Source organism: Lutra lutra, chromosome 4 (genome assembly GCF_902655055.1).
Source record: "Lutra lutra chromosome 4, mLutLut1.2, whole genome shotgun sequence".
NCBI classification, from domain to species: Eukaryota; Metazoa; Chordata; class Mammalia; order Carnivora; family Mustelidae; genus Lutra; species Lutra lutra.
The window spans coordinates 171,077,149-171,102,222 of NC_062281.1; the positions used below are offsets into that span (position 1 = coordinate 171,077,149).

The 25,074-nt window shown below is 52.5% G+C and overlaps 1 protein-coding gene across 6 annotated transcripts in view; it reads left to right on the forward strand.

The window, feature by feature from the left end:
• Positions 1-25,074, forward strand: part of DLGAP3 (DLG associated protein 3) — a 62,908-nt gene that overhangs the window by 368 nt on the left and 37,466 nt on the right. For 2 of the 6 annotated variants that reach the window (XM_047727952.1, XM_047727951.1), the window contains exons 2-3: positions 22,438-22,521; positions 23,854-25,011. In XM_047727952.1, coding sequence (XP_047583908.1) covers positions 23,905-25,011 — 1,107 coding nt within the window. In that variant the 5' untranslated portion in view covers positions 22,438-22,521; positions 23,854-23,904. Of the gene's footprint in view, positions 1-495; positions 558-4,528; positions 4,636-20,402; positions 21,070-22,437; positions 22,522-23,853; positions 25,012-25,074 lie in introns of those variants that run through there. The other 4 variants (XM_047727947.1, XM_047727950.1, XM_047727949.1 and 1 more) reach the window with 4 other exon arrangements.

Below are 25,074 nucleotides of genomic sequence, written 5' to 3' on the forward strand. Positions count from 1 at the left end.
CGCCGCTGGGCTTGGGTCCCTGTGCCCAGGTCCGGCTGTGCGTGGTCGTGACACCGTGCGCCTGTTCCTGGGTCCGGCGGACGCGGACCTGGTGGTCCCCGGGGAGGGGAGCTGGTTGGCACCCCGGAGCTGGGCCTCCCCAGCGCTATCGCTCTGCCCGGCGGGCGCTCCTAGGAGACCCCGGCGGCCGTCGGCCGGCTGCGACCTCGGCCCTACTGGGTCCGGTGCGGGGGCAGGGAGCTCGGTCCTCCTCCCTCTCCCGGGCTCCGGGCTCGGCAGCCCTGCGCGGGGGCGGGAGCGGGGGCGGAGCGCGCGGGCGGGATCCCCCCGCCTCCCCTTCCTGGTCCCCGGGAAATCCAGCCTCCGTGGCTTGGCCGCCTCCCGCTCCCGCGCCCGCTGCCGCTCGGCGCTCGCTCGGGGCTCCGCAGCCGGCGCGGCCCCTCCGCTGGGGGCTCCGCAGTGCCGGGCCCCGTCCCTGGCCGCCCGCCCGCCGCCGCAGCGCCCCCGGCCCGGGCCGCCGGCACCATGTAACCCGGCCGGAGCCCGAGCCGGGCCAGGTAAGCCGCGGGGAGGGGTGGGGACGGGGCCGCGCTCGCGGCGCCCTCTGCAGCGCCCCCCAGCCTCGGCCTGGATGAGGCCCCGGCGCCGCCCACGCCCCGGGCTCCCGCGGCCTCGGCTCCCGGCCCCGGGAGGGGGGGGGCTGGGCCTCCTCCGCCGCCCCCGCCCCCGCCCCGGCGGCCCGGGGCCTGACCCGGAGCACCCGCGGGGGGACCACGCGGAGCACCGACCGGCTCTCCGGGGTAGAGCCGCGGGGGCTGGCCAGCCCCGGCCCAGTTTTGGCCCGGGCTGGAGGCTCGGGTTTGGGAGGGAGTAGCCAGCCGGTTTGTGGGGGGAAGTGATGGTGCTGGGGAGATCCGGAGAGAAGTTTCCTTTGCAGGTGTGTGAGTGTGAGTGCGTGTCACTGTGCCTGTGATGAGTGTGTGAGTGTGTCACCGTGTGGGTCTCTGGGTGATTGTGTATGCCAGTGAGTGTATGCAGTGTGTGCGTGTGTCATTGTGGGTGAGTGTGTGCGTGTCAGTGGGTGTATGCAGTGTGAGTATGGAGTGTGTTACTGTGAATGTATCTGTAGACATGTGTGTGAATTAGTGTGTGTGTTGTCACCGTGTGTGCCTGTATATGTCTCTGAGTGTGTGTGTGTGTGTGTGTGTGTGTGTGAATAGGATGTGTGTGGGTCAGTGTGACTGTGAGTGGGTCCAGGTTATCTGTGGCCTCTGTGTGTGTGTGTTGGCTGTGTGAGAATGTATCTGAGCAGGGTCCACTCTGAATCACTGACACCTGGGCTTTGTCCCTCCTTCCCCCCAGGGGATTCCTGGTGGTGGTCTGGAGGCAAGGGACAGGGAGATCAGACTTTCTGAAGTCAGATCATCCCTCTTCCCCGGGGACTCCTCACCCCCAACTCAGGCAAGAGCTGCATTGATCTCCCCACCTTGATCCTCACCCTCACCTACCTCAGGGGTGGGGGGTACCCTCTGTGATGCTATTCCTGTGTGCTTCCTGCCTGCTGGGGCCCCTTGGTGGTAGTAGGGCCAGGGGTGAGCTGGAGTGTTTGTGCAGCTTCTTGGGGGCTAGGAACTTGTGTCATCCCAGTAATGTTCACCAAGGGCCCTTTAGTGCCAGTAGCTGAGGAGGCCAGGTGGAAGCTTCTGTCCTGTTGTTAGTCATCAGAGCAGGTGGCTGTCTCCCAGACTTCCAAGTCCTAAATTTCCAAGTTCTGGGTCATTTGTTCAGTCCCTGGGCTCCAGGTGGGCCTTGGCTAAAGCTCTTTGAAGTAATAATAGTAAGAAGACAATGCCCTTGTATCAGTCCATGGCTTTTGAAAAATACTCCACTCTCACCTCCTTCTTATCGCCCCAGTAGCCTCGGAAGCAAACAGGGTAAGGCATATGCAATTGCCAGTATTCAACTGTTTTTATTTTTTACCTACCAAAACAGCAATTTCATGTAGTTGAACTTAATATAACGCCAATTTACAGATGAGGATGTTGAGGGTCAAGAGGGAAATTGCATTTTTCATGATTTCACCCTGGCTCGTCAGTAAGACAGAAAGACTCCAACCCAGGTCTTTGGGTGATTCAGAGTTGGGCTGAGCCAAGGTTAAAGAGTGGTACTCCCTGGTATGTTCTCTCTGACCCTGGGGGCACTGATCTCCCACCTCCACCCAGCTTTTCCTGAGTGCTGGGGCTACTTCTGCACCCAGCTGCCAAGGCCTAAAAGGGAGAGAGGGGGAGAAGAGAGGAGGGAGGGAAGGGAGAGAGGCTTCGTGAGTTGGCAGTGAATCAGGGTCTAAAAAGGGAGCTGGGAGGGCTAGGGTGGCAGGTGTTTCTAAAAGGAACATGAACATAGGATGAACAGCGTCAGATAAAAACCCTGCAACCCCACCCCCACTGCCCCACTGATCTAGCAGGCAGTGCCCACTGCATTTTATGCCAGGGGGCTCATGTCCAAGGAGTGAGCTTGTATATAGAAGAGGAATCTTAGAATTGACTTGGCCTAATTCTTTAATTATAAAGTGAGGACACTGAAGCCCAGAGAAGGGAGGGGACTTGCCCAAGGTCACACAGCAAACTTGTGTGCTCCTGGCTAGTCTTAGCCCAGGAACTTTCCAACCCTCCATGTTACTTTCCATTCCTGGAACTCCCACCCCGCACCCCCGCCCCCATCCATGCCCATCAGAGCTGAGAAGAGGGGATTTGAGGAGAAGAATCAAAGACTCAATAAGCCTAAGGCTATAAATCCTTTAACCTGGGACCCTTTTTAAAGAGAGAGCTAGATGTTATTGGGGATGGGGATTCATAACCATACCCACCACTGACTAAGCCATGGGTTTGTCTTGATTTCTGCTGGTGAGGGGTTGGAGCTGCTAAAGGCCAGACTCCTAGCCTTTCTTCTGGGCAGTGCCTGCTTTCAGCTGCTGCCTGGCATCTCACATCATCTCTCTCCAGCTTTTGTTGGGGCTTGAGCTGGCTGAGCTCCATTTTCCTTCATCCCACCCAGTTTCTGATGCATTTTGCCTCTAGCTGGACTGACAATTCCTTATTTCATGGGATCCTGTTGGGTAGAGAAACTTCTGGAGCTTTTCTGGGTTTGGAAGGGTCTGTAATTGCCCTTAAACCCTTTCTAATTAAACTTCCAGGAGTCTAGGGTAAATGATGAGATAATTGTCCCCATTTTACAGATGGGAACACTGAAATTCAGAGAAGGGTCTTCTATCTGGTTTTTTCTCTTAATCCACTAAGATCAGTAGGAGAGGTTCTTGGAGTGAGGGGACGAAGGAGGCAAATGACAACAGAACCTTTTGTCTAGAGGGGCTTCTATAGGCTCTTTCTAGTGTATTATACATCTCCACAGTCAGGAAACCTTTCCAGAGTCTGATTTTATTCCCACTTGGTGGATTCAATGTGTTATCTCAGTGGGAGTTGGAAGAGCAGCTGTGTACCCTCCAGTATACAAGCATTATGTCTTGATTCCTTCTTTACCCACCTGCCCCCCCACCCCAGTCTGAAGACTGCTGGCTCAGCGGGCCTCCTGCTGTCTGGGGAGTCTGGGTTTGAGCTGGGGTGAGGCAGTGGCACCATCGTTATGGTAACGAGCTGCCAGCTCATTGTTGCTAATAACTTGTCAAGTCCCTGGGCTCAGATGCAGCATGCCCTCCCACCAGCCCTTCTCCCCATGTCACAGAAAGAAAAAGTGAGGCTGTGAGGGAGGGGCCGACAAATAAGGGTGTGTGGAGGGGGGAGTGGAAGGCCTTGTCCTTGGGTTACAGCTTGAGAGCTAGGGGTAGGTCCCTTGGGGGCTGATTTGCACATTTGATTACATAATTTTGTGTATGATTGCAGGGGCTGTTACGGTGAATACATCCAGAACATACTTGTATAGACTTGTACATACTAGCTGACATGTTCATGGGTTTTTACACAGCAACCCACATGTAAACATACTTCCAAGCACCAGAACATGCTTGTGCATGAATACTGCCTCTACCATCTGCACATAAGGCACCCAAGCAATCTGGGTTTGTGGGGGTGTCCAGGTATGTGGGTGGGGATCTGATCTTTTTCTGAGGCAGCTTCAAAGTGTCTTGTTAACAAAGGGACAGAATAGTACCAGGGTTCCTTCTTCCTTCCAGTCAAGAGCTCAGAATGGGAGTGGGCTGGGAATGATGTGAGGGGCTCAAGCATCTAGCTCCTGAAGGCCCCTGCCTCTATGTCCTTTGAGCTCAGGTATCCCCTGCTCCCCCTCCCGCCCCCCACTCTCTGTTCTTTCTCATCCTCTCCTCTTTCTATGTGTAAATATTAAAGAGCTGAGCCTGCAGGGCTAATGTAGACATGGGGAGAGAATGAAATTAAAAAGGATTCCCTTGCCCCCATCCCGACACCCCCACCCTCCAGTCCCCCGCTCCTGCCTCCTCCCCTTTCCCTTCTCCCCTCCCCTCAATCAGTGCTTCCACATGTCTCTCCTCCCCCCAGTCCAGATGGGAGCTGGCTCCTTCAGAAAGGGGGCTCAGATCAGGGTGTGGGGAGCTACCTTTCTCTGCCTCCCCCCACCACATCTGCCTACAGGGCTGGGAGCCCCCACGTGAGTATTTCTCTTACCTTTGGGGTGCTGGTTAAGAAGGAAAAGTGGTTTTTAGGACCAGCTGTGAGTGGCGTTGAGAGGCTCTGGGCTTAAAGGAGGTGGGTGGGGTCCTCTCTCTAGGCTCCCTCAGGGAAGCCTCGTGTCTGGGTTTCTTTTCTCTCTTTGGACACAGGGAAGGGAGCAACACCAGGTGCTCCGGTGGATGGGCGCGAATGTGGGACGGGCAGGGGAGAGGGGCTTCTGTTCTGAAGAACACCGGTGTGTGGTCGGGTAAATCTTTCTGGCATCCTGGGTTTCTGGCAGTGCTGTCAGGGCAGTGGCGCCAGGAGTGGCGCTGGGAGCTGTCCCGAGTGCTGAACGGGACACTGCAGGGATTTGCTCCTTCGGAACTGTCTTGGGTCTTGAATGGAGCTGCGTTGGGACCCGATGATGGAAATGTGATTAGGCAGTGCTGAGGGCTCACTAGAAAAAATTCTCCCAGATGACCCATTTTCCAAGGACGGAGTCCCTGGATGGAAAGATAGATTTTGGGATCCTCCTTCTGGCTTTAGGCCTCACAGTTAGTTATTAGTGGTATTTGAAAACAAACAAACAAAAAAACTCAAACAAAACTCTTTTCCTGTTTCAGTTCCCCCCTCTCCTTTCCCCAATCAGCTTTCTGTTAGTGTGGGGGTAGGAATGTGGCTGTAAGCTCTTTTCTCCTGGATAGTTTTTAGTGCAACAAGCTTAGGAGTATGGCCACCAGCTTTTCTCCTACTGGGTCCCACAAGTTCAGGCTCAAGGCAGTTCTGAATTAGGAGAGTTTAGGTTTTGCTATTTAGGCCTGGGGTAGATAGGGCTCAGGAGTTCAGGACAATTTGATTGACTTTGTGGCACCCCCTGCCCTCTGCCCAGCATACTTTGGAGTTGAGGACAAGGGACAGTGAAATATTCCGAAAGCCTGTCTCATTCTCTGCCCACCCAAGCCACAGCTCAGAGCAGCATTTGGGAGAGACTTTTGTTGGGGAGGATGATTTCCAAGCAAAGGATTCAAGGAGTGGGTGGGGTTGTTCAATGCCATGGAGCAGAGAAGGAGGAGGCTACTGGAGACAGGGCAATGGGAAAAGAGGAAGATCTGGGGAAGAACAAACCTTTCAAATTAGGGGATAGGGTCTAGGTTTCAATCTTCAGCTTCCTTGGAAATCTTTTCCCCACTAACCTAGCATCATCTTAATTTTGTGGATTCTAGTGCTTTGTCTTTGTAACTCTGAAGGGAATAGAGCAAGGAGATATTTCTCCCAGTCCCTTCCCTTGTCATCTCAGGGGGATGAGAGCCAAATGTCAGGATATGCAGATGAGACTGTGGGGAACAACAGGCAGGAAGGGTTGATGGCAGCTTCACCTCCCATCCCAAGAGCACAATCAAATATTCAAATGGGTTCCTTCTTGAGGGTAGAGCAGAGAGGGTTTCCAGATGATGCTGGGCAAAAATTGGGTGTGGCAGGGAGTTCAAGGAAAGGGGTAAGTGTCTGGGGACCCCAAACCAAGCCACTTCATTCTTTCCCAGATGTTTCCTTCTAGTTAATAAGGAGCCCATCACCCATCCTGTTTTTGATGTAACTCATGAAGAGATTCTTCTCTCCTCTAGCTGCTCGGGAGGAGCTGAGTTTTCCTATGCTGTGGGTGCTGGGAGGTGGTGGGTGTGGGTGTGGGTGCCTGTTTGGGGAGGGGAGGTGTTTGTGCTCCACTCAGCTCCCTTGGTTACATAACAGCTTTGATAAGACTTTACTTTGGAGCTGCTACTGCCTGAAGCAGTCACCCCTCCACCCCCACATGGAATACTGGATGTCCACCCCCCTCTCCCTGGCCCCTTGGAGAGTCCTGCTCTTCATGATCCAATGTTCCAGCAGCCACTTTCCTGCTGGGAGTTGTCTTCAGTTCCCTTCTCTGCTCCCTGCCCAGCTTCTGTCTTTTAAACCTTGCTTCTTTTGTTATCTTGAGCCAAGGTCATCACCTTTACATTTTTAAGCCTTATGGTCTGGTCTCTCTTTGACAGGGTCTTTGGGCTGGGATAGAAGGGGTACACTGGACCTCATAAAGTTGTCCTCTAGGGAAGAAGAGAGGCATCGCAGGAGGTTTTAGGGCCTAGAGATAATTTTCTGACTGTTCCCTCCTGTGCCCCTGTAACTGTTTTGGAGCTTGGGAGCAGTGGACTATACCCAGAGGTACTGGGAGGAAAAACTCTGGTCTTAATATTTTCTTTTGATTTCTCCTTGTTGGATTAAAGACTTGCAAATGTGTGTGGGGGGTGGGGGTTGCCTCTTGGGTGGAGAAGAAGTGCACTTATTCCAAAGTGCACCTGTTTCGTTGCTGCAGATGCCCCAGGTTGTCTGAGGAAATATTGGTTACTACAGGCGTGGGACAAGGGGATAACAGCCCATTTTTAGAATGACTTTTTTTTTTTCCTGAGAGTGGGTGGGAATGGGGTGTGTCCAGGAGTGGGGCATATCCTATTGATAGTAGGAACAACTTTCCAAATGGAGAAGTGGGAGCCTGGCAAGAAAAAGAGAAAGTGCAAACTTGCGATGCCGCTTGGAGAGAATATGGACTCCTGGCTTTGTGCGCAGGACAGAAACCAGGGGAGGGGCTGGATAGCTCTGCTATTCTGGTGCAGATGCATGTGTATTGCTGCCTGTGAGTGGGTCTGTGACTGTGCATATGTACACACATATGCATGAGTAAGCTGTGTGAATGTGTTCAGACATATTTATGATTTTGTGTAGAAGGTGGTCACATGTATACATATAACTTTATGTGTGCGTCCATGTATTTATGGGACTTTGGAGGCAATGGCTTAATTAAACCTGTGTGTGTGTGTGTGTGTGTGTGTGTGCATGCGTGTGTGTTGGGGTGCTCACCCAACAATGCATATATGTGAGTGTAAGTTTGCATGTGATCATGTCTGTGGGGACACATATGTGCACCCATGAATTAATAGCATGTGAATATATCTCCATAAGCTAGGTCACGTGAATTAATGTGGCAGAGAGAAAGAATGAGAGAGAGAGTGAGCGATTTGGGCTGAATATTGGAGCTGTCCAAAAGCTGTTTTCCCACACACTTGAATTTGATCCACTCTGATGCTTGTGGCTCTTCTCCAGAAAGCAGCCTCCTGAGGTGTCTCAAATTCTCATGTCACAGGGACCCAGCAGTTCCTCACTGCCATCCATGTGATGGGGATTTGCAGAGGAGAAACCCATCCAGGCCTTGGGGACAGTGCAGTGAGGGAACCCAACCCAAGGCTGATCAGATGCCATGGTACTGAGGAGTGTATGTAGGGAGAGGGCCTGGGAACTTAAATGTTAACATGATGACAAACACTTTAAGAATCAAGCAGAACAAGGGGGAGCTTCATGGGTGAAGGGAGCAGGGATATTAGAGAAGCCTAAATGTGCGTATGAGTCTCACACCTGGCAGGGCATGTGGTGATACATGTGTACAATGAATATTATTTGTCTAGGCTTTAATATGTTTATCTTGACATGAATGCACTTTCTAACATGTACACGCGTGAACGAATCCATAGGAATGTATATACCAACACAGGGCTTGTCTACAGGTCATGCAGGCTAACAAACATATACATATGAAGGGAGTGTGCCAAAATACGTAGGTATACGCTAATGCTGGCCTGATGGCAACTGGTGAGCGCACACCTGTGACCTCACTCACCCACTCACATGTTAACAACAGTCTGCAAATTGTCCCTTTTCTACCACCTGTGCCTCATCCAATGCCTCCATTCATTCAGCCAGTGTTTATTTTATGCCTGTGATCTGCTACATTGTGTGCTGGCCACTGGGGATGGTCCTCGACCTCAGGTAACTTATAATCTAGAGAAGGTATAAGACCTACAACCAAGTAAGGAGAGTGTTAAGGAAATTAGGAGGACATAAGTGTTCACCTGGGGGTGGTGGGGACCTATAGAGAGGTTGGTCAGTTCTGGAGCGGGGAAGCGAGGGGTTTGGTAAAGGATCCATGGGAAAGGAGGTCTTTGAGCCACAGCTTGAATTTGGAACAGGAGTCCCCCGGGTGGACAACTGCAGGAAAAGGTGTTTCAGTGACAGGAAATGGCCCAACTCCCACCGTTGTCGGCCCCTCCTCCACAGATTATCCCCTGCAAAAGCAGCCTGAGTACGATGAGGTCATGCCTTTCCAATGGCTTTTCATCTCAGAGGGAAATCCAGAATGTTTAGTGGGGCGTGAGGGACAGAAGTGCTGTGTGTGAAGTAGCCTCCGGTGACCTCCCCGATCTCAGGTACAGCCCCTGCAAGGGCTTCCTTTTGGTTCCAGAAAGATGGTAAGCACAGTCCCCCCTCAAGGCCATTGTACTCATTTTTGCCTCAGCTTGAATGTTCTTCCCCCAGGTAGCCATGTGATTTGCTCTCTCACTTTATTCGTCTTTGCTCAAAAGTCACTTTTTTTTTTTTTTTTGGAGAGGCCTCACCCACGGTCTTAGATATCCTCTTGTCTTTCTGTCCCCTCACCCCACTCCATTACTAAATATATTTGAGTCGAGCCCAAGGCTGATCAGATGCTGTGGTGCTCAGGGATGTATGTAGGGAATATAAGTCCTCTACAGTCTAATACACGTTCTGTACTAGAAAATGAACTTCTTCAGAATGGGGCTTTGTCCGTCGTGTTCACTGCTCTACTCCTGTGTCCAGAGGAGCGCATGGCTCCGCTCGTACTCAATACGTATTTGTTGAATCAACACTTTTTAGGTAGATGAGGCTAGCAGCCCACGAGGACAACAGGTGGGGTTGGACCAAGATGCGGGGCAGGGAGACCAGGGAGGAACCCTCTGATATAGCTTTGGTGAGAACTCAGGACGAGGGCCGCTTTCAAGTCAAATACTGGAGGTGGAGAAAAGGAGATGGAACGTGGGCACTCTTACGCACACGTGTGCACAAGTATGATTTTAGCCAGATCTGTTGTCTTAGCTGGAGGAGGCTAAGGAAGAAAGTAAAAATGTCTTTATGTGTGTGCAGTGTGTATGTCGGGAACACCCCAGGGCAAGCTGGACAGCCTCCAGCTAACCTTGGCTGACCACTCTCCCATCCTTTTGGATCTTGGCACCACCACCACCACACCTATGCCCACCCCTGCCAGCCAGGCGGCAGAGAGCTGCCATATAGGGGTCCCTCTGGTTCCATTTGGTCAGTGATACAGGGCTCCTGCCTTAGGGAACAACGTCCTGAACAGTGGGAGGGGTCTTAGGAAGACTTAGGTACACTGGGACAGAGGCATGCGGACCCCCAGAGGAGTGCTCAGAGCCCTTGAGCTCAGGCGTGGGCCAGACTTTCTGAGACCTGATGTGGAGGGAGGAAGGGCAGCCTGTTCAGACAGCATTTTCCCTCCTCTCTTCCTCTCCCTGCTCCATTAGGGGCCCTCACACCTGGTGGGGTGGGTGCCTTGGCCAAGTATGGGCTCAGGAGTGAGTGGCCCTCCCCAGGCTGTGATGTGAATTCAGGTGTGTGGGGGCACCCGCGGAAAAGGGAGACATTTCCAGAACACAGGCCCCGGGGTTTGGGGGTAAGGGAGGAATCTCTCTTAGAGTCTCAACTTTGGCCGTTATCCTCTCTCTCAAGAGACATGGGGACTCGCGCTCGCGTAGCACAGTGAGGGACTGAGGTTAGACCTCAGGCGGGGCCAATAGGCGGCTAGCGGGAAGGCACAGAGACTTGAGGCGCGGGGAAAGCTGGGAGGAGGGCCGGCTGAGAAAGGGAAGAAGTGGGAGTGGTGGGTCAGCCCCGCCCGGTGCGGCTCCCGGACCTGGGGTGGGGGCGGTGGGGGCCTTAAATCCTCTTTGAGGGTTCCTCCCCCAGACCTCCAGGCTTGCGCCGGCGTTGCCTCATTGCCCCAGAGGCCAGGGCTAGAGCTCCTCGCAGGTTTTAGGTGTCTGGGGGCCTTCTGCCGGTCTCCTCTCCATCTGGACCAGGGGCGGGGGCGCTGCCGCCGCTCCCCTCCCACCTGGGCTCGGAGCTTGGGGGTTGGGCCGGAGCTGCAGCCAGAGCCGCCCACCTGCCCGCGGTGTCATGGCAACAACTCTGCCCACGTGGACGAAGAGGAAAGGGAGAAGAGAGGAGAGAAGGTATCACAACAGACAGGAGGATGGGAGGAGGCTCCTCGGGGTCCTGCGTGCTGGAGCCCCCACCCTGCCAGTGGTCCGGTCCTAGCTGTTTTCACCCCAGGGCCCCCAGGGCAGGGTGGGGCTTGAGCTCCTGCCCTGGCCTCAGAGTGCGCATGTCCTTGGGAGTCCTGAGTAATGCTGATGACCTTGGCCTCCTGTGCTGGGGGCCTCCCCGGGCAGCGTCCTGGGGGAGATGGGGCTCTGGCATGTGCAGATCTCTCCTCTCCCCACCCTGCAAGTTGGGGATGGTGCCTGGGGCTGAGGGGATGAGAGCCCGACCTACTTCTCCATTTTCTCACTATTTTTCAAAAGGAAAATGACCCACTTTTCAGCCAATGGGACTGGGGCCTGCTCCCAGGCTGATTCCCTGAGCCCCCCTGCCCGGGCCTCTGCCCCATCCTCAGCCTATTAGCCACGTGCTGGACCCACTTCTGAAGGAAGCAGGTGCACCTGTGTGGAGGGGTCCTTCCCTGCCATATGCACCAGGGTGGGGAGGGGCCTGCTCTGAGTGAGGCAGGGGTGTGCCAGGGCTCTACTGAACCTATGTCAGCTCCACTTTGGGTGGACCCCATTGGCAGCCACAGTCCTGGGCAGTTTGAGAGTCCTGCCTGCCGTCTCCATACACTCTCAGGATGTATTTCCGGAGGGTCAGGAAGGCTCTGGGGAGGGCTAGAGGAGGGCCACTCTGTATTAGTGGATGACAGTATGCTCTTTTCTCAAGCGTGGACAGGAAAGGCCTGTGGCCCTTGAGAACCATGTCTGTCTGTCTCTCTGCCTGCCTGCTAGAGCTCCTCCGGGAGAACACTCCTAGAGGGTTCTGTCTATGCTTTTCTTCCTAAGCCCCTCCCCCTTTCTAGGATATTGGTCTGGGCCTCAGAACCCCCTCCCTCCCTCAACTATATTGGCCTGGGCTGGCTTGGGGGGTGATTAGGGATTTAATTATTTAGTTTCTCCAGCTCAATAGATTAATTCCATCCATCACAGGCAGGCTGAATCTTCTCCCCCTTTCATGGCTGCCTGGCCAAGCCCAGAGGGAGGGAGCATCATTCCTCACCTGGGCCTAGTACTGGATCTGGGAACGATGGATAACATTCTTGTTGGGGGAGGCTTTGGTGTATGACGTTGAGCAGATGTGGGTGCCTACGTGATGCGAAATGGGCATGTATATTTGTTGTATGGGGATAAACACTCGAATGAACAGGTATGCAAGGTTTGTATCTGGGCAGCTTCTGTGTGTACAAGCATCAACATCCATTGGATGAAAGTGCAGAACACGTGTGGGAACGTGTTCGTGTGTATCTTTGCATGTTACGTGGTGATGACTATACATATGACAAATGCCACGTGAGTTGTGTCGGATGATCTGCATGGCTTTGTAATCTGACATATGTTCAACTGTGAATAAGCGGCACATGCCGGTGTGCGAGGGAGGGACGGCAGGGATGGAGGTTTTCTGAGGCTGAGTGATGAGTCGGCACACCGGTGGTCCACTGGGGGGCCTCATCAAACCACGCTGGTCAGAGAGCCATGCTACTTTTGACCTGCCTGGGCTTGGTCTCTCCGTGGGTGAGAATGTTGGGCATGGTCTCAGACCGGATTCCCATCCCTCTTCCACTACCTTGGTGACCTTGGGCAATTTTCTTTGCATTTCTAAGCCTCAATGCCTCATCTGTAAAATGGAAGTAAAAATGGTAGCTCCTACAAAGGAGAGTTTGTGAGGGCAACACGAAGAAGTCCAACAAGAGTGCTTGACCCCATGCCTTTTTAGTTGTAGGCACTCAAAGAGCTGTACCTCGGACTCCAGAGTTGAAAGGCTCCAGGGGTTGTCTGTCTGAGATGTGGTCAGCGTTTGAGTTCATTCTATAGCATCCACCAAAGCAGCCCTCCCTCCAGCCTCTGCTTGCATGCCTCACTAGACAGGACATGCCCAGTTCTTCTGGAAGCCCACCACCCTGGAGCAGTTCTGCCTGCTGGGAGTTCTGGTTTATCCGCACACAGTCATTTCCCCCTGCCTTCTTCTGTTTCTCCTCTACTCCTGTGCCCCAGCTGAGGGTTACTCTTTCTTGATGGTGCAATCACAGATCCTGAACTTATTGAGCACCTACTGTATGCCAGCTCTTGCCCATGCCAAGACAGATCAGATGGATTTGGTTTTCAAGGAGCTCACAATCTGCAGACAGTGTTTTGCAGGTTAAAGTAGGTGTTGAAGTATGGACCTTAAGAGGAGATAGCAACTGCTGTGTCCTGGGATTGATGGCAGGGTGGAGGGGGTATTCACTCATAGGTAAGTTTTCTTGGAAGAACATCTCAGAGGGCAAATTGGGGAGGACAGGCCATCCATACAGAAGGCTCTCTTCTCTCCATGCTGTCTCCCCCTGTGGTCCTGGCTCCTGCTAAGCCCAGAAGTCCGGAGAGGAGAGCAGCGGCTAAGATAACCTGGAGGCTGGGACAGGATCAGGCAGAGCTGAGAGAAGTGGGAGGTGTTACCCCATGAACCTGGCAGCCTGCCAACCAACCAGCATTCATGGGGCCCTGCAGGGCCTAGCCCTGTGTGTGACCCCCCTGTAGGAGAGGCCCAGAGGAGGAGCCAGGCCCTGACATAGGCAGGCCTTGTCTAAGCTCACACAAATTGCCTACGGGATGGTGTGTTAACCCCAGAGGCAGACCTAAACTCTGGACTCCACCAGACAGTTGGGCCAGAGTGTAGGAAAGGCCATGGGCCTGCCTGAGAAGCTGCTGCCCAGGGGATCCTTGCCATGGCTTTGGGATCCTACCTGTTGTTCTCTGATGGCTCTGGCAGGAGGAAATCTGGAGGCCAGAGCAGCAGTGGCAGCCCAAATTTCATCAAACACATACAAATCACAGAAGGCTCTAGGGTGCCAAAGTCAGGAGAAGCCAACATATGGAAACCTATGTGTCCGTTGCCTTGGATAGATCAGCTTGTTTTCTTATTGCCACAATAAGGAGGTACATATCCCTGTACAGATGAGCCAACTGAGACTCAGATAAACAAGTTTTTCAGGGTCACGCAGGTAGGCTGCAATACAATAGTTGGAGACAGATGACTGTCTTTCCAATACCCAGCAATAGGGTCACTGGGCTTTCCCTTCCGGATCCCAGCCAGAGGAGACACCACCATCCCTGGCTGAAGGAATCAGTGGGGCCTGCAAATCAAGGGCCTCTAGTTGTCTCAGGTGCCACTACCTTGGGCCACCGGGGCTGCTGTGTTATCTTCAGCATGCTCGAGGTGCAGAGGGTCTTCAAAAGGAGCTCAGGCATGGGTGAAACATGAAACAAATGAGTGTTCAGAGCAACTTTTTTTTTTTTTAAAGATTTTATTTATTTATTTGTCAGAGTGAGCACAGGCAGACAGAGTGGCAGGCAGAGGCAGATGGAGAAGCAGGCTTCTGCTGAGCAAGGAGCCCGATGTGGGACTCGATCCCAGGACGCTGGGATCATGACCTGAGCCGAAGGCAGAGGCTTAACCTACTGAGCCACCCAGGCGTCCCATCAGAGCACCCATTTTTGATCCAAACCCAAGTCAGGCATGGCTATAGCCTCTGCCCAAGGCCATTTGAGAAATCCTCTTAGAGACCTTCCAGACCTCACACATTTTAGCGACCCTCCCCCCTCCATTGTTAATAGCACTGATGGACATTTTACGTACTATCTCAATCCTTGTGATGTCTTGATGAGAAGGGAACCCTTCTTGCTCCCATGTGGAACTTGAAGGACCTGAACTCAAGAGAGATGAAGGGCCTTTCCTTAAGCCCCATGTCTAGTAAGTTGTGGACCCAGGACAGGAACCCAAATAGTTAAACTTGAGACCTCTCTCACTCACTGCCCCTGACCAGGGTCCTATAGGAGTCTGGTCCTGGGAGTCCTGCTTTGCAGCTGTGGGCAGGGATGACTTCCCCAAGAAGACTTCTGGAGACCTTCAGGAGGGAGAACGTGGACATGACAAGAAAAGCTGGAGAATTGGTTCATTTGGCAGAAAGGGAAGAGCAGGCCAAAAGCAGTTGGCCATGGCTGCAATTAGGGAGCATGAGATGGTGTTGGGGGTCAGGCTGAATTGTGCCTCCTGGGGCCTTTGGCAGCCCTGGAGGAGGAGGAGGAAGCCTGAACTTTGCTTCTGGTATCTCTTGGCTATGTGGCCTCGGCTGGGAGAGATGCTGGGGCCCAGAGAGTCTGAATGAAGGGACCTACTTGGGGATGACTGGTAGACCCCAAACCCCGAGATTCCCTCCACAGAGTCTCATTCTTCTTTGTTGTGTGGGGAGAGTCATTTCTCCGACTCTTTCTTCCTCTTTCCCCCAAACGCCTTCCTTGAACTATGCAAAGGGGCACATCTAGAGAGACCCAGGTGCAGCTGGAAAACAAACGATCAGTATCTGTCCAGTCGAGAGGGGCTAGATAAGTAAGATGAGCAGGGCTGGGTTTGGAGGCTGGGTTTCTATTACCAAATCCTTCAGGGGCTTTCTAGAGCATTTAGAGGGAAAGGAGTAGAGGTCCATTCTGTGGGCTGTTGGGCTCACAGGAGACAAGTGGATGAGGGTGGCAAGTGAGACTTTCACTCCTGCAAATATAGACAAATTTAAAAAAATTATTTACTTGAGAGAGAGAGAGAGAGAGAGAGAGAGCGCATGCGCGTGCGCACAGGAGTGGGGGGAGGGTCAGAGGGAGAGAGAGAGTCCCAAGGAGACTCCCCTCTGGGTGTGAAGCCTGATGTGGGCCTTGATCCCCAGACCCGGAGATCAGGACCTGAGCCAAAATCAAGACCCGGCCACTTAACTGGCTAAGCCACCCTGGTGCCTTCAAAATAGATAATTTTTGAGCACTGATTAATGCCAGGCATTGTTTGAGACACGCAGAATCCTGTAGCACACGAGACAGACATAGGCCATGTCCTGGTGGGACTTATGTTGGACTATCAGCAGACATACTATAAACATGCAATAGATAAAGAAAATAATTTCAAAGAGGAGTAAGTGCTAGGAAGACAACGAAACAGGGTGATGTAGAGCATACCTGGGGGATGGGGTTCAGCTTCCGTTAGTGAGTGGTCAGGGAAGGCCTCTCTGAGCTGAGACCTGAAAGATGAGGCAGAGGAAGCCATGGGAATATCTGGGGCAGAGCGTTCCAGCAGAGGGAACATCAAGTGCAAAGCCCCCTGACGTGGGATTTTCAAAGAGATTGTAGGTAGTGCGGCTTATTCACAGACAGAGCACTGTCCAATGGGTCAGGAGATGGATTTAGACTTGGCTCTGTCTAAATGTCTCGAGTGTTTTGGAGCAGTAAGCCCATTTCCTGTAAAATTCCTACCTTAACCCCCCCAGGAAGAGTTGATGAAATAAAGTAATAAAAGGGAATGAAAAAGACCCCGAGCCTCCCTGCTTCTGTCCCTCCTGCCTTCTCCATCTTCTGGGGGCAGTAAGGGTAGAGGAGCTTCTTTCTGGGGTCTAAAGGCTGGGGTTGGGTACAAGACATACTGCATCTTCAGCAACAGGGCTGGTGGTGGGATTGAGAGAGGCCAGGGACAAGGGCACCAGCCCAGCTACAGGAGATCCGGCCAAAGGCAGCTGGGCCAAGCCAGGGCTGGAAGGGCTCAAGGGGGCTCAGGCAGAGCTGGATGCAGAAGGAGGCAGGCAGCCGGGGGAGGGGGGTGGGAGGAATGCCCGGCCATGTGAGGAGGATGGGCTACAGGTTCTCGGCTTTGTGTTAAGGCTCCCCAGCAGCTAGCCCTTTTATAGTGGACATAAAAGCCCCACCACATATGCTGCTGTCAGGATAGGGGGTGGTGGAGAACTGGACAGGGAAACTGAGGCAGAGTCCTGGCCATTCTGGTTGGCACAGGGAAAGGGGATGGGTAGCCAAAGCCTGAAACTTTGGGGTCCCTAGAGCACACATGGCTGATGGAGGAGGCCAGGCCTGCGGCAGCAGAATGATTTCTAGACTTCACTTGCTGCAAGTTCTGCTGTGCTGGAACTGGTATGGGAATGCTCTCACAGATTCCAGTGTGAGGGGACCGGATGGGGCTGATCCCCAGCAAGAGAGCCACTGCGCCCCTTTGCTGCCATCTGGACTATTGTGTCCAGCTTGTAGCTTGCCCGGACGCTTTGTGGGAAGGGCATAAATTGGTTAATATTCGATTTTTGGAATCTTTGTCTGCTTTGCCCAGGACATTGCCTTGTGTCAGCCTCTGAGACGTTGGCTGTTGCCATACACTCCTGGTTCCCTGGTGCGTAGGTGTGGACAGTCTTGACTAAGACTTGCCTTTTTCCCAGCAGAATACCTTTGGTCTTACATGGTTGTCCAAGAGAGATTAAGTGACCCACCCAAGGGTCACACTGTAAGCCAATGGAGAAGTAAAAAAATAAAAAATAAGAAAGCACAGATAACGAGAAGTCCTTTCATTAAGCATCCACCAGGTGCCCGGTATAGTACTAAGGGCTTTATGTGGTTTACCTGGTTAACCAGCACATTGTGGTTAATCACTTTCTGTTTTGTGTTTTTTTTTTTAATAAGTCTTTATTTATTTATTTGACAGACAGAGATCACAAGTATGCAGAGAGGCAGGCAGAGAGAGAGGGGGAAGCAGGCTCCCTGCTGAGCAGAGAGCCGGATTCGGGGCTTGATCCCAGGACCCTGAGATCATGACCTGAGCTGAAGGCAGAGGCTTTAACCCACTGAGCCGCCCAGGCGCCCACGTTAATTGCTTTCTGATAGCTCTAATATCACCACCATTTTACAGATGAAAAAATAGGCTAAGAGAGGAGAATCGCCTGCCCAGGTACACAGAGCTAGTAAGTGAGTGGAAAGGGACTTGAACCCAGACGGTCTGACCACAAAGGCAGCACCCATAACTGCTTTGATCCAGGCAGTTTGTGAGTTGCCAGAGTTTCAAGAAAAGAAAAGCACCTGAGTTGGCCGGACAGGGCCCTGGGGGAGAGAAGAGGAAAACACTCTGACTCTATCCTCTGCAGCCCTTTTCCTTCCTCCATGTTCCATTCTTTTTCTGGAAGGTAATTGCTTGGGGCAGTGACAGCCTCCTGGCGAATTACACAGCTGGTTTCCCAGTGAGATTTGTAACAACAACCCCGCCAGCCTGGCAGCCCCCAGCAAGTTCCGGTTTAAGAAACTAATTGCTGGATTGTGTAGTTGGTGCTAAATTGGGTAATTTCTTGGTGACGGCATGCGTGCCAGTTCTTCCATTCCCAGATAGATTCGAGCTGCATCAGAGAATTTGTCATACACGGCACCCTCCCAGACTCCTCCTTCCCAGCTAGCTTAGGCTGCTTCTCTGGGCCCAGAGGTTTACCATCTGGGCAGCTCTCTGTGTCCTGGTATGGTAGACAGATGCCTTGGTGCAGGAAAAAGGGGAAAATAGCACCAGCCCCTAGAGTTGTCATAGGGCTTTAGGGAGCTTCCTTTATTTTGTACTTATCTGACCTTGGACTCAGAACAGACTCAGCACTCCCTGCACAGGGGAGAAGGGGAAACCACACTCCGGTTAACTCTGGAAGGGTGTGGGTCTGGGCGAGGTTCTGTTTTTTGTTTTTTGTTTTTTTCCTTTTTTCTTCTTTTAACAGATTCACTGTCATTACTGTGTTTACTTCAGAATGGCGTTTAGTAAGGTTGGCTTCTCTGGGCTAGCAGCACAAGTCAGAGGAAAGCTAAAGCTTGGGGGCAGAGGAGACAGCACTGGGTTTGACTTTGGGCTTTGCCACCACCTCTAGGACCTGGGCCTCTCTCAGCCTCAGTTTCTTTTTCTGTAAAATGGAAGTTGGGGGGAGGTGATATTAAGTGTCTCTTGGAATAGTTGTGGGAGTTACATAAGATGCCGTAAGTGAAAGGCTTGAATTCACCCAACAAACGCCTGCCCTTGTGCCAAGCATTGTTCTAGGGGTTGGGGTGATGCGGTAAGATGGACGAAACCCCTGCACTTCCCCGGAGCTTCCATTCTAGTGGGAGAGGCGGACAATCTCCAAATCATGCCAAATGAAAATGGTAACAGTATAAGAGCTATACAGGGACCTTGTGCCTTGAGAGCAAACAGCAGGGAGATCTGACCTAGTCAGGGAGGCCAGAGAAAGCTGCCCCTGAGGAAGCAACAACGAGGCTGAGATCTGAAGGGTGTGTAGGAGTTAACAAGGCAGGGATGGGCCGGCAAAGCTTTCTGGGCGGGGGTGGGGGTGGGGGTGGGGGTGGGGGGTGGGGGGGTGGGGGGGGGTGGGTTGTGGGAACAGGTCCCTGATGGGAGGGATCATGGGACTGCAGAAAGACTGGCCTGGTTGGAGCAGAGGAAGCAAGGGGGAGCATGTGATGAGAGAGTTGTTGGAAACGTAGGAAGGGCCGGACCCTGCAGGCCTTGGTGGACAGGTTATGGCGTTTTATCTCAAGAACATCAATAAACCATTGATAAGTTTTAAACAGAGAAGTGACATGATCGGATTTCTGGGACCATTTGGATTGGAAGCAGAGTAGGAAAGGAAGCAGGGAGACTAGTTAGGAGCTTTTGCAGACGCTCGGGTAGGAGACGGTGTTCTGAGTTAATTGGATTAGTTAGCAGTGCTCTCTACTTACAAACACAGGAAATCTGGCCAGCAATGGTTTAAAGAGTTCATTCCTTACCACATTTAGGCCCAGAGGAAGGCAACTGCTTGTGTTGGTTCCAGGGCTCAGTGATTCCAGGACTAGCATTTCTGTGATTCTCTAGGCCTTTCTTCTCATGTTGGCAAGATAGCTGCCTTCGCTCCAGGCATCATGGTTGTATTCAAGCCTAGAAGAAAGGGGCGGAAGGATGGTATTAGCAGGCTCACCCCTTTATCATAAAGGCAACCTATTTCCCAGAAACCATCAGATTTTTATGTGTATGTGTGTGTGTGTGTGTGTGTGTGTGTGTGTGTACCATTAGCCAAAAGTGAATCGTGTGGCCTCCAGTTACTGGGGGTGTTGGGAAAGGGGAAAGAAGGTTGAAAATGAGTTTTAGCTAGTCATATAGTGGATAGAGCTAGTGGATATGGAAATAAGTGGGCAGATCTATTTTTAGGAAGCAAAATCCATAGGACTTGGTGATGGGTGGAATTCCGAGCCCATTCTTGCTTGTTTTGCCTCTCTATGGATTAGTAATAGGGAGGGAGCAGGAGAACGTGGCCGCAAAGCGTACCATATAGGAGGAAGACTATATAATTCAATCTACGTCAGTGAAATGTTTTCTTTAGAAAATCCATAACCTGGGTATCTCCTTCCCTCAGTAGTTTTTGTATTTGATTACAGTTTAGTATTTGGACATTGGGGGTTTTGGAAATCCAGAATAAAGTCTTCACATGAGAGATTATATTGTGTAATCTTTTAGAGTTTAAATTTTTTTTTTTAAAATTTATTTGACAGAGAGAGAGATCACAAGTAGACAGAAAGGCAGGCAGAGAGAAGGGAGAAGCAGGCCCCCTGCCGAGCAGAGAGCCCGATTCGGGGCTCGATCCCAGGATCCTGAGATCATGACCTGAGCTGAAGGCAGAGGCTTAACCCACTGAGCCACCCAGGCGCCCCTCTTTTAGAGTTTATAAAATGGCTTGATATACATTTTATTATTTGATATGAAGATCCTGGGAGAGAGATGAGCCGGCATCATTAAGTTACTTGTCTAGTGACACATGCCTTCTGGTGTCAGAACTTGCACTTTTTCCACCAGACAGTGCTGCCCTATAGGACATGGGTAAGGAAGGTGAGGATAACTCGTCTGGAGAGGAGCAATTACAGGGGCCTGTCTCCCCTGAGACTAGAGCCGGGAGAACATGGATTGATGCTAAGGAGACTGAAGTTTGATAAGATCTTGATGGCGGCTCAGAGGCTTGGCAGCGGCACCTGTGTGTGTGGGGGCGGGGACCATGGCAGGGGGAAGCCTGGGAATGTCGACCATTGGGAAGCTCCGAGTGAGACTCCAGGTCGATGTGACCACGAACAAAGCAAATGAGATGGTCTGGGCTTCTGCCAAAGTGGACTTTTGTGCTGTGAGTCTTGAACATGAGTTCTGCCTGGGGCAAGAGGAGGAGGACCATGATGTGGGTGAAGGACCAAGCTATCAAAATTTCTTTCCGGAGCAGGGAGATGCCTTCAAGAGCTTTTCCAGCAACTGCTTGTGAGGCCCTCTTGGTCTGAAGTTACCTCTGCTTCCCCAGAAAAGGCAAGTGGAGGAGAAGAACTGTTGTCTAGAGTCAGGCAGATGATGTCTCTGAGGTCACCTCTGGTTCCCTGCAGGCAAGGTAACCAACAGCTCCTTCAGTCCAGGCCACAGGGTGGGCCAGGGACAGGGTATGCCTCATCCTCTCCTCTATGGAAGATTTCCAGGACAGTCCACAATTCTCTTCATTGTCTCACATCCTTCAGGGTCAGGAAGTTCTTCCTGATGTCTGACTGTGTCTCTTCCACTACTATTAATCACGCTTGCAAAGCTAGCTCTTCTTCCTGACATCCTTGTGTCTAATAATGGCATCATTAGTCTTCCAGTCACGGCTGCTGCAAACTTCAGAGTCGTCTTCCTTCCTGACTCTCTCTCCCCCATTTCATCCCAGTATTTGCCAAACCCTAAGTGTCTGCTGGAACTCTCGCAGCCCACCCCTAAGAATTCCTTATTTGCCCACCTCTAATGCCTTTGTGCCTCCTGTTTCCTTCTCTGGGAATTCTCTCTCCCCCATCGCTTTATCTTTGGAATACACAGCCATCTTGTTCTCCATCCTGAACACATTCTTTCCTGGGAAGTCCTCCTCAATTTCCCTCTATTGGGTCTGGTCTTGTTTTCATCTGAACTAGTGTAATGTTTTGCTACCCTTTTCCAGTCCATTTATTCATCTACTTGGTGACGTTTATTAAGGACCTGCTCTAGACAAAGCCCTAAGTTAGGTGTTGGAGATTCGGAGATAATTAGGATATGGTTCCTACCCTGCAGAAGACCACATTCTTGCTGGGGAGACAGAAACTGAAACAGACAATTTCAGTGCAGTGTTATGGTTTCTTTCATGGGGGAGCCAAGGGTGTTATGAAAGCCCAATAGAGAGACATAACCCAGAATGAGAATACAGAAAGTCTTTGAGGGTAGGTGGGGCTTCATCCGAGGAAGGGTTAGCCAAGGGAAAGAGATGAGGGGAGTAGATGGAAGGAGATTCTAGGAGGAGGGTGCTGCTTGTGCAAAAATATAAGGACCTAAAATAACCCTGTCGTGTAGGATTGTTCCCTTGTTGGACTATAAGCCTCTCGATGACAGAGACCACACTTAGATCACCTCTATACACTTCTCACTCAGTCTTGCTTATGGTAGCTGCTCAACAAATTTTGTGGAATGGAATGGTATTTGAGGGCAATGAAAGAGAATTGCAGTGGCTCAGCACCACGGACAGATCACACAGACACCTGCTGTTGGAGGTAGTCCAACCTGTGAGCTCATTTGCATGTATTTGCATAATGAAGCCGACTTCATTTCCCTGGGGGTCCAAAGGCTCTGCATCATGGGGGATCCAATCAGTCCTGGTTTGGGGGGTTGGGAAGGGAAACTGTCAAGGCCAGAGACTGGTCCTCTGAGGACTCTAGGACAATCTCTTTCTTCCTTGGCTCACTGCCCTTTTCTTTTCCATCAGGCGCTGGTGATCCTGAGGCCTTCTGAAGTTAGGATTTTGTCTGGTGGTGGGGATCCTGACACTGAGGATGGGAAGCCCCGGATGGTGAGTGGTAGGAGTCTGGGAGATAGGGAGTAGATTGAGGTTCTCAAATCAGAATAACTTGGGGCATTCTGGAAGCAGCCTGACACAGTGGGTATGGAGAGGTGGTGGTGGGGAAGAAGGGAGGCCAGGTCTCAGAGGTGCTGCTGTCTGGAGTCTCTGAGGCTGTCATCCCCTCCTAGTCAGCAGATGGCCCAGGAGCCTGGTCTGGGATGAAGGAGGGCACCGTCTGCCAGCTCCTCAGTCCCTGTCCCTCCTGCTGACACCCCCCATGCTGTAGCTCCTGTCCTGGCAACTCTGCGGACCTGATTGGAGGCGGTTCTTGCTGAGAGTTGACCTCTCTGTCCTGTAGCCTTGGCAAGCCTGGGATGGCGGCCAGGGGCACTGGTTCCAAAGCTTTCTCTCCGTCACCTCCCTGTCCTGCCAGCCCACTGTTCCTGGGAGGAGGAACTCCTGAGTTCCAATCCCAGTGTACTGTTTAGATGCTGCTTTGGAAAGCCAATGTTCCTCCTCTTTGGGGTTTCTCCTCCCTTGGTGACCCCCCTACAGTGGAATGGGGGTGGCCGATGGGGGTAAAAGGCAGAAGGGGAACTTTCACTGGGGAACACTTGGAACCCTGAAGACGAAGAGGCAGTCATCTTAGGTTATTTCTTCCTGTCTCAGCCCTGGAGTTGGTGGGTGGGGGGTTGTGGGAGGGAGGAGAACGAGCCTGCAGCCAGATGGAAGGAACAGGGTGTGGAAGGAAGGGGAGGGGGTGGATACGTAGATGTGGGTCCAGTATTCTGTTTGGTTACTGCTGCTGGAGGCTGTGACCCTGGGGCCTGGCTCTTCACAGCAGTGGATATGGCTGGGATCGGGGCAGAGGTGTGACTCTGGATCAATTTGCCCAAAGCCAGCATGTTAAAAGCCAGTTCACCTAATGGCTGGTTTCTTTGGGGAGGAAAAAAAAATGTGTGTGTGTATGTGTGTATATATATATATCTGTATATGTGTATGTATATATGTATATATATATTATGTCTTTTTGGGTATCTTTTTATTTTTGGTAACCTAAGAATTTTTACAAACCCGTTTGGCTGAGGGCATTTTATCTTGTGAATAAGTACTTATCAAATTTGCAGCATTTGAGGAATGATGGCATTATTTTGTGTCCTTGTGAGTGTCTTTGTCTAGTATGACTGTTTTAAGGCATTTTAAGCTCATGTGGGGAAAGATAGTACAATTAATCACAATAAATTGGTATGCATTACCTAAAGGGATACCAGATATCTAAGAATGGAGTTTTAGGAGAAGTGACCTGTTCGGTCTGAATCTTTTTTCTCCTTATTTTCCCAGGAGGTTCCTGGGGCCTGGCCCCCAGCACTATGAAGAGCCCTTGCTGAGGCCATGAGGGGTTACCATGGCGACCGAGGTAGCCATCCCCGCCCAGCCCGCTTTGCCGACCAGCAGCATATGGACGTGGGCCCAGCTGCCAGGGCCCCGTACCTGCTGGGCTCCGGGGAGGCCTTCTCCACCGAGCCCCGCTTCTGTGCCCCGAGAGCTGGCCTGGGACACCTTTCTCCGGAAGGGCCCCTGAGCCTGAGTGAGGGGCCATCAGTAGGCCCCGAGGGAGGGCCTGGGGGGGCCGGGCTTGGGGGGGGTAGCAGCACCTTCCCCAGGATGTACCCTGGCCAGGGCCCCTTCGACACCTGTGAAGACTGTGTGGGCCACCCTCAGGGCAAGGGTGCCCCCCGCCTGCCTTCTACACTCCTGGACCAGTTTGAAAAGCAGTTGCCAGTTCAACAAGATGGCTTCCACACACTCCCATACCAGCGAGGTCCGGCAGGGGCCGGGCCCGGGCCAGGGCCAGCATCCAGCACTGCCCCGGAGGCCCGCAGCGAGAGCCCCAGCCGCATACGGCACCTGGTTCACTCTGTGCAGAAGCTCTTTGCCAAGTCCCACTCTTTGGAAGCCCCAGGGAAGCGGGACTATAACGGGCCCAAGGCTGAGGGAAGAGGTGGCTCTGGAGGAGACAGCTACCCTGGCCTGGGTTCTGGAGGCCCCCACACCTCCCACCACCACCATCACCACCACCACCACCACCACCACCAGTCCAGGCACGGCAAGAGGAGCAAGAGCAAGGACCGCAAGGGGGATGGGCGGCACCAGTCCAAGTCCGCTGGCTGGTGGAGCTCCGATGACAACTTGGACAGCGATAGTGGCTTCCTGGCGGGTGGGCGGCCCCCTGGGGAGCCTGGTGGTACCTTCTGCCTGGAGGCTCCAGACGGGTCCTACCGGGACTTGAGCTTCAAGGGGCGCTCAGGCGGGTCGGAAGGCCGCTGTCTTGCCTGCACTGGCATGTCCATGTCATTGGATGGACAATCGGTCAAGCGAAGTGCCTGGCATACCATGATGGTCAGCCAGGGCCGGGATGGATACCCAGGGGCCGGGCCAGGCAAGGGGCTCCTGGGTCCGGAGGCCAAGGCCAAAGCCAGGACTTATCATTATCTGCAGGTGAGGCTTTGGTGAGGGTGGGGCACAGTGTCCTCAACCTTCTGCAGTGCTGTCACCCAGGGA